Source organism: Haliotis asinina, chromosome 1 (genome assembly GCF_037392515.1).
Source record: "Haliotis asinina isolate JCU_RB_2024 chromosome 1, JCU_Hal_asi_v2, whole genome shotgun sequence".
Lineage (NCBI taxonomy): Eukaryota > Metazoa > Mollusca > Gastropoda > Lepetellida > Haliotidae > Haliotis > Haliotis asinina.
This window is the reverse complement of record NC_090280.1, coordinates 94,200,738-94,215,638: the sequence shown is the minus strand read 5'-3', so window position 1 is coordinate 94,215,638 and position 14,901 is coordinate 94,200,738. Positions and strand designations below refer to the sequence as shown.

Below are 14,901 nucleotides of genomic sequence, written 5' to 3'. Positions count from 1 at the left end.
TTGTACTCCGCTTACACCACAACACAACTATGATCTGCGAGTTCTTGTTTTTATTCCCCACCTAATGGATACATCATAAAGAAAGGATGATACTCAAAGCACCTTGGCTTCTTCCCATTAACAATTTGTGAAGAATATCTCCAGAAAAGTCTTTAAACTAGTTTTGTTAATAAAACAAGTCTAGATTTCACTGAATGAATTTCTGTTTTCTAACATGAGTAGCACTAGGAGTTTTACAAAAACAGTACTTTAAGGGTCCACATTTCTCATCACAAAGTTTTGCAATTTGACAGAAGTACATGAGCACTTTTAAATTAACAAAACAGTCATTTGAATACTTCTTTCAATCTATACACAGCTATATACACTGGCAATACGTTCAAGAACACTTGGTCTTATATACAGTCCACAAAGCCTGTCAAAAACAGTCCTCAAGATGGATCTGTTGCAGTAACCATGGAAACAATTTTCTGCGATTTCCAAAAATGGTTCAGTCCATGAGATTTCACTGCTTCTATCACTTGCAAGTGATAACTTATCCTCTCTAAGAATCATGCTTGGAGTTTTGACAGAAGCGCTTTGATGGGTCCTCCAAATTGCTCCATATGAAAAGTGTAAAATTGTGGTTTTAAGGCTTCTTGGTTCAGCCCGCTAATTTGTTAATTTCGTCAATCAGCCTCTTCCCATATTCTGTCCAATCAATTGGCGTCGCTGACATACATACTGTCTTCAGGCGCTGCTCATCCTGAGAACAGACAATAATCAATAGGTACTCAACCTGAATATGTGTTTACACAATGCATTTAGAGGAAGGCCTAATCTCCTAAAAATGATTGCTTGACGCTTGTAGACCAGGCCCTGATTTCTCGAAAGAAACTTATACTTTTACCGAAATTTCAAACTGAGTTTGACAAATTGAAACATCTGAATTTTTAACTCAACTGTATTTTCAACATACAAAAGATAAATACAAACTTAAATAAATTTTTCAACAAATTCAAATTCTCTAATGTGTTTTGAGTGTAATATAAATTTCAGTTCATTCTGAAAAAAAAAAAAAAAAATTCTGTGCTTTCTCAAATTTAGTTTGTTTCAAGAAATCAGGGCCAGATCGCATATACTGACTACCACTCTAACAAGTGTGATATGGCCGGCACGCTTCACTTTTGCGTTGTATATTTATAGCTTTTGGCTCTGGCATGGCAGTATACACCCCCTTGTAACTTAATGTCATCCGATACACAACCAAGCCTGTATCTGACAACAGAGTTTAACAATGGCACTGATCTACACAATTCAAAAGAACATTTCCATAAAGGGATGGCGGTTGATAAATGATCAAATCTACGCCAGAAATCCATAGGTTACTGAACTTTTATCCCAATGTTTCTCTGAATTTAAGTCTTACTAAGAGATGTCAGTAACATGAAGACAACTTACTGCATTAAAAAAAACACCCACACACTAGTTCAGCACTTAAGCTGGTGAGATGGGAGGAAATTCTGTACATCAGACGCATCACACGGATAGTGACTGTGACCTTTTTATTGGGAAATGCTTTAATTAGATTATCGGAAGTGCTTACATTGTACATTTCCATCTTGGCACGGAATTTAAAGATGTATGACTTGAACAGGGCATCCTGGAAAACCTGGTCAAAACTGGCTTCATTCTGAAACAATGACAAAGATTACAATTTACTATCGTGATTTTAATTGAGTAGTAGCAGAAAATGCGAGGCTCATCATTATAATCAAGAAATGAATAAAATACTGCTGGCAATATCCAGGTCTGCCACTTTCCTCACAATCACCAAAACGAAACAAAGGGAAGTAACTACTATATCAAGTTGTCATAGTCTTTGCCAGCGACTACAGGAAGGTCTGAAACTTACCGTGAATAAAGATCTACACTGATGGTAAAATGACTATCAACTCACAACCAGTCCTCGCCTCTTACAACAGCACAGACTGCTGGTTATAGGGAAGTTCCAGATGTAAATGTATCAATGTGATCAGTAAACTACTTACTGTGTCGCGGAGACTTCCCAGCTCATCAGCTTTTACTCCCAGGAGGACCTCGGCGGAATCCTGGAAGCATGTGGCCCACTGATTGTCCGAGTAGTCCGCAAGATTTGCCTGGGAAATAGTCAAGTCAGCAACTGCTAAACATTGGTCAATTCAGCACAGACATGCTAACTAAAATGCTCAGTGCTGGTTTTCCACTAAAGTACAGCCCCCTGTCGATAAATATCACAGGTCTAAAAACAAGAGTCATCAGAAGATGACATCCCCACCCGGCCCCACATGTCTGAAAGGACAAATAATCTGAGAGTTACTCATTGTGTTTTTTAGACTAAGTTTGAATTGTTTCCATGGAAGTCACGGAAATTATAAATGCCATATATCTGTAACCAGCAAAGTCACAATTTCATATATCTGCCAAGATCTGTTGAAAGATATGAAATGGTTTTCGAGTTGTGCTCTGGGAACGAAGCCCACACCGCCATTTTGAGACTAAGTCAGAAACGTTTCCATGGAAACCAAGAAAATAATACATCACAAAAACCTTTAAAATCCAAAAGGCACCACTCTGGGGTCTGCCACACATATCTAGAAAGTTTTACTAACAGCTATTAAGAAGTTTTCGAGATCTGATCTGGAAATGAAACACACCTCTCACTTTTGAGACTATGTCCGAAACGTTTCCATGGAAAGCGAGAAAATAATAAATCACAAAAACCTGTACATAGCAAAAGGCATCACTTTAGGTGCTGATTGATATATCTAGCAAGTTTTGCAGAAACATATTGAACAGTGTTTGAGTTCTGCTCTGGAAACGAAGACTAACACCAAAATATTCCATGGAAAAACAAAAAAAATATAAATGCCAAAAATCTGTAAATAGCAAAAGGCACAACCATAGGCTGAGACTACTATATCTATCAAGTTTGGTCTTAAAAGATTGAACGGTTTCTGAGTTATGCTCCGGAAACAAAATGATTACAGACGGACAGGGGGACGGACGGACAGAGGCGTCGACTATATCCCCCCGCATTACATGCCAGGGTGATAAAAAACTTCCTTTGTGTTTTATCACAAAAGCTCACTTCATATTGAAAATCGTTAATAATTCTTCCTATCATTATTCCAAAATTACCAATCTTTTCACCAAGCTGTAACTTAAGTCTACTAAACCATGTCTATAACAAACATGCTTATGAAATCACTACAAGCTTCCCCTCCAAACACATCTCACACGAAGAGAGATGAACAACTGAATTTGATTCATACCCTGCAACAACTTACATTGAGGATCATCCTCCACTTGTAGTTGGGGAACTCACGAGCACACTTTTCACAGCGGTACAAGCCATTGCCCTGGTCCACCAGCTTCTTGTTACACTGTTCTGTGGGGCAAGCCTGAAACAGGGAAGACAACTGTGGGACATGGTCAGCTGACCGCCATGATACTTCAGTCTCCTTTAATCGCCTGACACGAGAATATGAGCATTCAGCGTGCCTGTGAGGGCCGGCTGGGAGGGTTTTCGCCACGAGTCAGGATAAGTGTAAAATATCAATTTTATTCAGAAAATTACACATTTTCCCTTATCCTGACTCATGCTTAATTGCTTACAGAATCCGAAGGAAATGGTGGTGGCTCAGACCACGCTGTATTCTGCGGTCTCTGTAAATTATGTCCAATAATTTCCCCCCTAACAGGAACTTGCAACAGCAAATATTCAGTCTTATTCTCGTCACATTCGTTGTACACTTTGGGGGGGAATCACATCCACTCAAAAAAAACTTCGTTGCCTGGGGTTGCTGAAGGCCTTTTCTCATGTGATTATTCATGTGTATCCCACATATGGATTACCCACGGCTCCATGCAAGGTACCGTGTTACAATTAACTATGACCCCACGTTGGTGTTAACTGTAGTCCCTGGTTAAAGCTAACAAATTCCTCTAACAGGACAACTGTGGCCTCTCAGTTTAATCAACTGTGGGTTTTTATTAGCATGTGGGTAATTGTGCCCCTACCTTGTACATGCAGTTGTCTTTCTTCATGAAAACAACAGTGCCCTTGCTGGTGAAGTAGTCTGCCTTGTCCACAGAGGCGGAGCTGTCCATCTTGACCTGCTGGAATGTCTTCCAGTTTGTGGCCATGCCTAAGTGAATCAGAGAAACTATGGACTTGATTTACTAGGTAATATCGGCCAGCCAGTAAAAGATAAGACTCCAACATGTAACTTACGACAAATTCCCAGTTTAGTCAAACGCCTGTACTCCTTGACTTAAGTTTTACCAATTTTCCAGCAATATCACAGCAGGGTATACCAGAAATGAGCTTCACACTTTGTACCCATATGGGGTATCAACCCAGGTCTTCGGCATAATTACGAACACTATAACCCTAGGCTACCCCATAGATCAACAGCACAATTTTCGATCTACATAATTGGGATACGATAAATGTATCAACCATGTCAGCAAGCCTGATCACCCGATCCTGCTAATGCTTCTTACGACAAGCATGGGTTAATGAAGATTTCAACCCAGATTTCTTCATAGGTCTAATTCAATATAATTAAACTGGGACATTTTCTGTTAACGATTGTGGCACTACTGCTATCAATGAAAATTGAAACAGTAAGGTTTTACATTATTTCTATGATGATGACAATATGACTCTGATCAAGCTGATGTTGATGACATGCTCTCACCTGCCCCACCACTGCCTCCCTCATTGCGGTAACTGTCAAAGGCCATGTTTTGTCCATCTCGATCAAACCAGCCCCGCAGCATGTGTGCTTCTCGTATATCTGGGTTAACGATAAGCTGACTGCTGGCTAGCACAGACAGAGATCGCCCTGCAAGAAAACAAAGCATTGAGCATGTAACTTGTTTGTATGTTATTTCATACGGCACACTGCAACATTCCAGCTACAAGCATAAGAAATATTCAAGTCTGGACCAGACAATCCTGTGATTGATATTATGAACAAAGATACAGACCATCACTGACACACCATCAACAAGATAAGAGAATTATTGATTATTCAACATCAGCAATAAGTTCAGCCATGATGAGATTCAAATTACTGTGAAACCTCAGTTATTATGCTGTTTTATGCTGCTTGAAGCAACATTCCAACAAAATCATGGCTGAGAACACCAGAAATGGGCTTTACACATTGTAACCATGTAGGGAATCAAACCTGGGTCTTCAGTGTGACCAGTGAACACTTTAACCACTCGGCTACCCCACCACTCTATCAATAGACGGTACCTTCCAAAAACAATGCTGAGAATGACATATGACCTACCTCCATAGTCTGACAGCCTTGCACCTTTCACAGCTATCACTGGACTGCCACTGCCATCGAAGTTCTGGGCCTGAAATGGAAGATACTGACTTGTAGTTAATGTTCAAGAGTAAAATGCTCATCATCTCCTCAAAGCAGTTAGTACTGCAACATAACAAACATTCAGTTAAATGATTAAAAAATTCAGGATATAGATGTATATGTAATCTAAATCAACCTCACCTGACTGATAATGTTTTACCAACAGTTTCTTCGGACTTGGGGCTGAACATCAACCTCAGTGCAGGTCCACATAAATCTCACACATTGTATTACTACTAAAGAGGCAACATTTTACACCATTTTACATTAGGAAAGTAGTACTACAACTTATGCATGGTGAGAAGCACGTGGGTGAGACAGAACTGAGGCTCCACTCACAAAGCAACCTTTCCTGAACTGTCATTCTTTAACACTGCACTAAGATTATATTAAAGACTTACAATCACCTTAGTGCTTCATGAAAGGAAGCCCTGGTCTATTTGGACATTGTTTATATTTCCGTACTTACATCGTTTCCCCACAGAGTGAGGTTGACTCCCATCCCTGATTGGTCGACGATCTGTAGATCTCGTTTTGTGATCTCCTTCTGACTTTGACGTCCAACTACAGTGGAGAGATCCTGGCACACCTTAACCACGCCCACTACATCTGTAACCATAGTAACAGATGCTGCACTGTATAAATGTTCTTACAATCACTGGATTGATTGCCTTGAAGACCCTGTAGCCATACACCAGCAAATTTAGATACTGAGGACACGCACGGAAATTGGAATTTATTTTCTAACGTTATTTACCCAGCCAAAGCAATAGTAACAAGTGTGGGTAATCAAATTCATGCTGGTCTGCTAGCCAGCGACTACTTATTTGTGGTGAGGACAAGTGAAAATCTTGAACAACAGGCAGCATTTGTGAATCATAACTCTAAAACATTTCTCAAGATTAGTTTGGCCACAAGACTTAAGACTGAGAATGAAACAATGCAACACTTTTGATAACTGAATAACAAGTATTTCATCAAAATGAAATTGATTCAACACAAATTTCTATTCCTCACCTATAATAGCATTTGACTGATGTTTTTCCAGTTCATTTATCTTGACAAATTCAAAGGTCATGGTTGGGAGGTTGCATTCCTCGTTACAGATTTCAATCTGGGAGTCGGGGTTGAAGGTCATCTCGTAGTCATTCTGAACATTTGAGTACTGCTTGTTGGCTGTCTTGAGTGTAGCACGACTGACATAGTAGACCTTGTTCACTTCCAGGAGTTCATAGAATCTGTCGACAGCTTCATTAAATCCTGTAGCTCGGATTTCCCCTGACTCGTCCAGGAAGTTCACACTGAAGAGTTTTCCCTCGCCACGCGAATTGCTCCACGTCCGGATCCCAGACTTCTGTGTAACCCGAGCCCTGATCCGCCACCTGGTAAATAAATACAGCAATATTCATAGAGGGGGAACAAATGTTTATGCCATGTTTGTTTACTGCCATAGTAACCGGTTTTCCAGCTATATGACAGCTTTCTGTAAATGAATGCCTGGACCTGCTAATCCAGCGACTGACATCATAAGCATCAATTAACATCTATGGTAAGCCGCCTTTGATGACAATCAAGTATAACTGATGAATGGCCATGATAATCTCCAGGGTTTACGCTATAACACTCCACCATAACCTGGATTTATCTACGGCTTGGGTGGATGATTTTACTTCCTCCTTTGGCTGTCTATTGTCTCAAATAATGCATCTCCACTGGGAAGGTGTGTGTACCAATCACAACTCAATTACCCTTTCTTAAATTATCTAACCGATTAACTCGGCAACAAAGTGATGCAGAGGTACTCTGAAAGAGGAGGTAGGAGCTCTCGAACATATATATCTTTCAAGTTTTGGACCTGTCAGTTTGTCTGTATGATTTCCCCAAAATCTGGGTTGCACTGTGAACAAACCTCTGCACTTGCAACCACCATCTTTGTTGACATTGGCAAGACCGGTTGTAACAGCTTAGCTAATTGCCTATAGTAAGTAAGCACAGCCAGCAAAGGGAGGTAATAACATTCTCAGGTTGAGCCATAGATGCATCCAGGGTATAGTTGAGTGTAATCGTAATAGATACCATTGAGACTATCGAGGATGAATTCTAACTTGAATCGTCATCATGAACAGTGAACCCTGACTCACCTGTTCTGGTAGGGAGTGAGACTTGCAATAGTGTGGACTCGAGATGACCCAGGGGTGGATGGGCCAGATCCACCCCGGATACTGTAGTTGCTGGCACCCCCAGATGGTTTCTGTGGGGATCGATTTGTGTTGAGAGCTGAAACGTACAAACGAATATAGAATGTCTTTACATAATTTCATTCTTCCCGAAGTCCAAGCAACACTTTCATCACAATACATGCCAAGCTGAAAGTGAGACAAGTCTGAGGACAAGGAGAGGCAAAGAGAAGGGCAACAGCGATGAGAGCAAGGGTGAAGGCAAGGATGTGGGGTTGTTTGTGTGTGGTGAATGGAATGGGCATGGGTTGTGCTATTTTTTAGTGTGTCAAAAATAAAAACTCACATCATGCATTAATCCATGATTCTTAACCAGTCAAAATTATTTGGTTCACGTCTGACACTCTCTTTAAAGCGTTTTTATCTAAGTTAAATTCTGGTGTAATATAAAATCAATTCATGAGAGTACCAGAACCAAACATAAACCTACTCTAGTGAACAAAGCCATTACTTAATACTATCACAAAGTACAGACATACGCACCCAAATTTTTAAACTTTTGTCAGACTGTTTCTCAATTCAGAGCTGAATATAGACCTCTGAGCAGGTGAAAATATAAATTCCAAATATTTTACAAGCACCCAAAAATCAGTATCTTCAACATAGAGTCATAATCACTGCATGATGAAGTACACCCCCTGGACTGACGTGACCACAACCGTTATGGGCATACTCACTTCTGTTGTATGGAGACTGGTTACTGGATGAACTGCTGACACCGTTCACTTGGGCCGGTCCATTAGAAACTGGAAGGAAAACAGACATTTTAGTAATACTATCACTATGTCATAAAAAACCATAGCCACCATAGAGCTAAATCAAACTGCTTGTTGGCTGTATGTTTATATGGCAACAGTCTGTAGATAATCTTGCCTGGACAAAACAGTCCACACTGTCATCTACAAAGTCAGCCAGTCAGACCACTTAGCTGGACACCTCTGGACAATTATATAATGGTTAACGATTACAGTCAACTAAGATGAGCTATATCTCATCATGTGAAAACTGCAATGTTTTGCTTACCTGCAGTCTGCCCGTTCTGCTGTGCTGTTACATGGAAATAAAGAAAACAAATCATCAGTGCAGACTAGACCATCACAACTTTTTAAACGGACGCAACGGGTCAACTCAACATCTAACAGAAACAGTTGGATATGAGAGTTTGGTCGTACACTGCTTTTATCACATGCCGGCAATATCATGGGGTCTTGAAGGGAGAACACACCAGACATTGCACCTATGTGGGGAATTGAACCCAGTTCTTTAATTTGATGAGCAAATGCTTTAACCACTATGCTATCCCATGACTCCCTTTTGAAGAGTTTGACAGAAACATTTCAGCTTACGTGCAGTGTTCTCTTGGCCAGGTTTGTAAGGTACAGGATTTCCAATCCTCTCTCCTACCTCTGACCCCTTCTTCACAACCTTCACATCCAGCAGGATCATAACTCGTCTGAAGGAGAAATCAAAACCGTGTGACTGTGTCAAGGGATTTCAAGAAGCAATTACAACAAACATACACAGCATCATTTCATCTTGTTATTGCGTTTTAACAGCACATCGTGTCGACCCTGTTTCTGTTTATTATTAATAATAATAATAATAATAAGTGTTCTTGTATAGCGCACAAATCAAACTGCAAGGCAATTTCTCTAGGCGCTAGGTATTTTTCTCAACAGCACATCGTATTTCAATCTCAACTCCCTGGGGAGTATAAAACTCTTGCTGCCACTAGGCGCACTGAGTTTATTGTGGCTCTCTCATCCTAACGAGGTACCCATTTGACAGCTGGATGGACTGGGGCACATAGTCACAGCACTTAACCATTAAATCTTACACTTTGTGTTTTACCTTTGCACTCAGAATTTCCCAACAAAAAGATGCTATCATACTACACTAATTAAAATATTAAAATAAACTTTTACCTCACATTCCACAACACTTGGCTGATAGCCAATGCTAACCCTGATATTCGGCTACCTAAAATGTTGCTATATTATAAGGTTACGTAACATCAAAAAAGTACTTCAAACCTGAATTTTGTTCGAAAGGTGTGTACTTTTGAAGTATGTGTGCATATGTATGCAAAAAGCAAAAAATTCATTATGAAATGCCGATATTTGCAACTCTTATGAAGACATATAAAAAGATGCACTGTCAAACTGATTAATATACACGATAATGGCAGTCTCACCTGTCACCTTGTAGGGTGTTACACAGGTACTTGTTGACCTGAACGACACTTAAGTTGTCAATCTCATTTTGTTCCATCAAATCGTTCAACTGTGTCGCCAGCATGGCATCTTGGAACACATAAAACAGGTGCATGTTTAAACACAATTGTCATCACTAACATTTCACATCCAAATTTCATTTTTCGCTCATTACAATGTCACAACATAATTTCCACTATCAATGTATCACTGAAGTCTATATCGCGTCTACCTCAGTCTGAGGTGGTGCCGAGTGATATAAGTGTTCGACTAATTCTAGGGTCCCTTGCCATGATATCACTGGAATACTGTGTAAAACCACTCACTCCCAAACCATCTCAGTCATCCACTGTAGCCACTAGTCTTGTATCTTGTATCACAAACTTACTAAGGCTATTGCCACTTTGACCAATATTCCAGCAATATCACAGGATAACATACAAATAGGCTTCATACTAACCATCTGGAAACTGATTCTAGGTCTTTGTCATAATAAGCTAACGCTTTAACCAGTAGACTACACAACCCAACAACCTAAGTGTAAATCTGTGAAAGATACATACTGGTAGGGCTGCAACAATTGAATTGAATTTGAGTGAGTGAGTGAGTGAGTGAGTGAGTGAGTGAGTGAGTGAGTGAGTGAGTGAGTGAGTGAGTGAGTGAGTGAGTGAGTGAGTGAGTGAGTGAGTGAGTGAGTGAGTGAGCAACTAAGCTATCCCAACAACCTGACAAGTGTCATAGTGAGTGAGTATAATTTTACGCCGCACTCAGCAATATTCCAGCTATATGACAGCAGTCTGTACATAATCAAGTCTGGACCAGACAATACAGTGGTCAACAACACAACTGGGAACCGATGACGTGTCAAAGAAGTCAGTGAGCCTGACCAACCGATCCCGCTACCAGCCTCTTACGACAATCATAGTCGCCTTACATGGCAAGCATGTGTTGCTGAAGGCCTATTCTATCCCAGACCTTCACGGGTCGATATGTATCATAAACAGTAGGTAATCAATATGAATACTGGGTAATGAATACAAATACAACTCAACAGTTGATGCATTATTCATGGCTTTGCACAGTATCAAAACAAATTCCCTGACGCATTATGATGGTGATATTTAGTGACTGAGTGAGTGAGTGAGTGAGTATGGTTTTACGGGGCGTTTAGCAATATTCCAGTAACATCACAATCGTACCAATCTGGGGGATCAAACCCGGGTTTTCGGCAGGACAAGTGAACGCTTTAACCACTAAACTACCCCACCACCCCTCAAAATGCATAGGAATATACAAGAGTGTTGACTACTATCCTGCTTTACTCTATCACTATGCACATCTGGCTTTGATAAATAACGAAAACATTCAAATTAAAACATAAGAATATTTTGTAACAGTGATATTGAATAACGAAATGAAGGGACATGGCTTGTTCTAAAAACATGTAAGTTATTGCAACAGTCCTAGTACTCCTACACAAGACACACAATACATACGAGAGTAGCTGTGTTTCCCATCTGACAACAGCAACCGATATCTGTCCGCACCTCCACCTGCTGAGATTTTCTTGGAACTCTGCAAGAGTAACCATGGTAACACATTATGATACATGTAGTACCAAACTTGTAACCCTGACTGTGCAAATATTTAATTTCACAATGACCATGCTGATAATTTATTATTACGGGTAAGGAAAGGGTGAGAGGGTAAATTTAGTTTTATGCTGAACTCAGTATAATTCTAGCTATAAGGTGGCAGTCAGTAAATTACTGAATCTGAACCAGACAATCTAGTGATGGATGTCATTAGCATCGATCTACGCAATAGGGATATGATGACATGTTTCAACTAAGTCAGAGAGCCTGACCACCATATCCCTTCAGTCGCCTCTCACGACAAGCATTCAATGAAGATCAATTCTAACATGGACCTGCATGGGTCTCTTTTTAGTAAAAGCTGTGGTGGCTGTGGGTTAGATTGTTGACCTTGTCTTCTAGCTACATGTGCCCGACTCAAGGTGTAGGTTAGAATCCCTGATGTTACCTGTGCTACACAGAAAAAGCAAAATCTCTGTCATTGTTACACTGATCAAGACAAACTGTGATACGAAATACATATGACACCAGGGGAAATAAATATCTAGATAATACTTACCATTATCTGAAGTATTGGATTATCAGGTGAGTTCCCAGCGATGATTTCCTGAAAAAAATGTAAAATAAGGTGTGATTATTTGTCAACGGGCCAGGGCTGGAACTGTCAACCTGTCCTTGTATTAACAAAGCCTCACCCTTTACTAAGGCACTAATCAACTAGTCCATGTGGTACTTAGACTACATGGACTAGTCTGACAAGGAATACCAAATTCTGTTACTGTTGAGTTTTCATGAACTAGATACAGTCTTGTATATTTGAGAATTACTGCAAAGAATACAAACATTACAGAACTAATGTCATTACTTTCATCCAAGTAAAACTCTTTAAATACACTAGTGACAACAAATCTCACTGACCAAATATATTCATACAATCACACTGCAACATACGAGTTGGTTTCGGTTAGCCGAGAGCGGCTCTCGGCTAGGTTTCTGTTAATGACTAAATCTTACCAAAATGAAATTGACATGAGATCGACAAATAAGTAAATTCATTAAGACTCAGCGATGTCGCCAGATCACAACTCAACAGGATTAATGTCTTTCCCAATTAAATACCTCGATGGATCCGGAAGAAAGTTGAGGAGGCATTTTCTTCTATTTTTTCCGTCCCTAGGAGATTGTTTTGCTGACACACACTAAATGGCGCCAAATAAATTTGGAAACACCATTACGCATGTCCAAACATTGCAACTTCCTGTCCTATAACGACACTACCTTCTTCGAAACTGTCTATAAGTGTACGTGAGATGATGGATTTTGGAACAGTAAAATATTCATATGCGAAAATAAGGTGTGTAATCTTTCATTAGCTATATCGCTAATTACTTTTGGTATACGTATTCAATATTTGTAAGCGTAAAACATACTGCCAACAACGCACCAATGAATGTATGACTTATTACAATCTTTCGACAGGAACCTCAATGTCAACACCATACGAACAGTTTACAACAAAACGAAATATAACAGGTGCATTAGAAATTACCAGTATGGATAGGAATTAATAAATGGCACCACGTACATGCAAGTATATACGAATTCTTGAAAATAATATAAAGAATCAGAACTATGAAGATCTAGGTTAGAATTAATCTTCAGCAACAATGTTGTCGTAAGAGGCAACTAGCGGGATCGGATGGTCAGGCTCGTTGACTTGGTTGACACATGTTACTGCATCGTAATTGCGTAAGCTGATATTCGTGATGTTGATCACTAGCTAATTTTCATTGAATGGTGATAGGTTCTTTAGCTTTAATGTGGTGATTTTATGAGAAAACTCTTTAAGCTCAACATTGAACATTTATCAACTGTTTAAATACACACTGTCCTTTAGAAAGTAGTCAGATATAGCACAGGTTAATTGGGATTACACTTGTAAGGTACAAATTCTAGTACTTAGGGACCGTTCGTAATTTATGGCTGGGGTGCGGTGAGTGATGATGATCTTAAATGGGATCACCCATGACAAAAATCATGCTTAAAAACCTGCAGGGGGCACTTACTTTGTGCAGGTTTACTCCCATAGCGCAGATCTCCCAAAATATAGGTAAAAAAGCACACTGATTAACTCGGCCATACTTGTCACCTCTAAAAATGAAAGGACTGGTCCATAGTTTCATAATTATGGAGAATAACAGGGACTAAGTGGACATCCTTGTCTAACACCAGTGGAACAATCAAATTAATCAAATAGTTTTCTCCCTCACCCCACAACTACAGCAGACTTCGTCACTTTGCCATATAAATGTTGAAGAACACGAAATATTTCTCCATTGATACCATTTCTTAAAAGAAGATAAAGTAATTTATTTTTTTAACCAAGACGAACGCTCTCTTGAAATCCATTAAAGCACATCTGAATCTGCCTTTTCTTCGGGTAACATACTTTCGAACAATAGATTATTGAATAACGTTTAGCATCGTCTATTGCAGATATAAACGCTGCAGTTGTTATATATCAGAATGACAGTTCATCATTTACACAGTCAAAATACTGTTGATAACTATGTTCAGTGATATAGTTTCCAGTGATAAGCATCCCCCTTATGGTGGATTCAAGTTCATCATGTTATACAGGATTTAATAAATGTTTAATATACATCCCATGTTTCTCGTAAAATATCATCATGGTTATCAGATAGCCTATATGAATGGTTAAACATTTTTAAATGAACTTTTAAATACTATTAATTAAATGAATGAATGAATTAAATTGATGAAATGAAGAATCACTTGCCTACTAATCACAGATGCAACCAACCATAACATGCGTTGTTTTAACGGGTCTGCGTTTTGGGACGTCTGCGTTTTGGGAGGATGCCTTTGCACACAAACGCTAGGGGATGGAAATTATTCCCATTGTGCATACTTTTCAATACTAATAATAATCACCCCATGAGTGTGTATGATTATTTATACATCAGTGGTTTAAAAGTGAGCAAGTTGGTTAAATCTGGCATGAAAAGCTGATTGATTGTTTAGCTATTTCTCTTTTTAATCAAACGTTTACACAAGTTAAGGTTAGTTTGGAGAGTTGATTCATTTTTCACAATCCTTCTGGCTCAAAAGTGTATACATGAATTGCAGTCTAACTCTGAAACTAGTAAATATAAAATACTGAATGAAACGCTGATCACAATCAAAACTTCAGACCAACTCTGTGAGGTTTCTTAAAGATTAAAAAGGAAAGTTGTTTCACAAGCTGTCATTAAATTATTGACACAGTTCAGTAGTTGTAACGAAGTTTCACCTTTTAATTGAGTGGGTGTTTCAACAACTAAGTAAACTCGGATTTCGGACGTCGATTGATTATTAAATTTGTTTAGCGTGTTCAGTTATTTTGTTTAGTTATTTCTGATTGAGTGTTTATACAAGTAAGTAGGCT

General features: G+C 39.2%; 1 protein-coding gene across 1 annotated transcript; it reads right to left on the bottom strand.

The window, feature by feature from the left end:
• Nucleotides 1–35: 35 nt before the first annotated feature.
• LOC137255673 (replication protein A 70 kDa DNA-binding subunit-like) lies at nucleotides 36–12,744 on the bottom strand. The gene is made up of 17 exons (XM_067793157.1): nucleotides 12,573–12,744; nucleotides 12,013–12,060; nucleotides 11,355–11,433; nucleotides 9,840–9,948; nucleotides 8,992–9,098; nucleotides 8,669–8,692; nucleotides 8,323–8,391; nucleotides 7,550–7,685; nucleotides 6,426–6,790; nucleotides 5,878–6,017; nucleotides 5,328–5,397; nucleotides 4,725–4,871; nucleotides 4,042–4,169; nucleotides 3,309–3,422; nucleotides 2,031–2,138; nucleotides 1,586–1,672; nucleotides 36–745 (listed from the first exon to the last, which is right to left on the bottom strand). The coding sequence occupies exons 1-17, from the start codon at nucleotides 12,603–12,605 to the stop codon at nucleotides 644–646; spliced, it is 1,866 nt and encodes a 621-aa protein (XP_067649258.1). The 5' UTR covers nucleotides 12,606–12,744; the 3' UTR covers nucleotides 36–643.
• Between the last annotated feature and the right edge of the window lie 2,157 nt (nucleotides 12,745–14,901).

Coding starts and splice junctions, on each gene's coding strand:
- LOC137255673 (XM_067793157.1), bottom strand. CDS start 12,605: ATGCCTCCTCAACTTTCTTCCGGATCCATCGAG. Junction 9,949..11,354: donor TGGGAAACACAGCTACTCTC/GTATGTATTGTG, acceptor ATGTGTTCCAAG/ATGCCATGCTGGCGACACAG. Junction 5,398..5,877: donor TCACTCTGTGGGGAAACGAT/GTAAGTACGGAA, acceptor CTTCCATTTCAG/GCCCAGAACTTCGATGGCAG.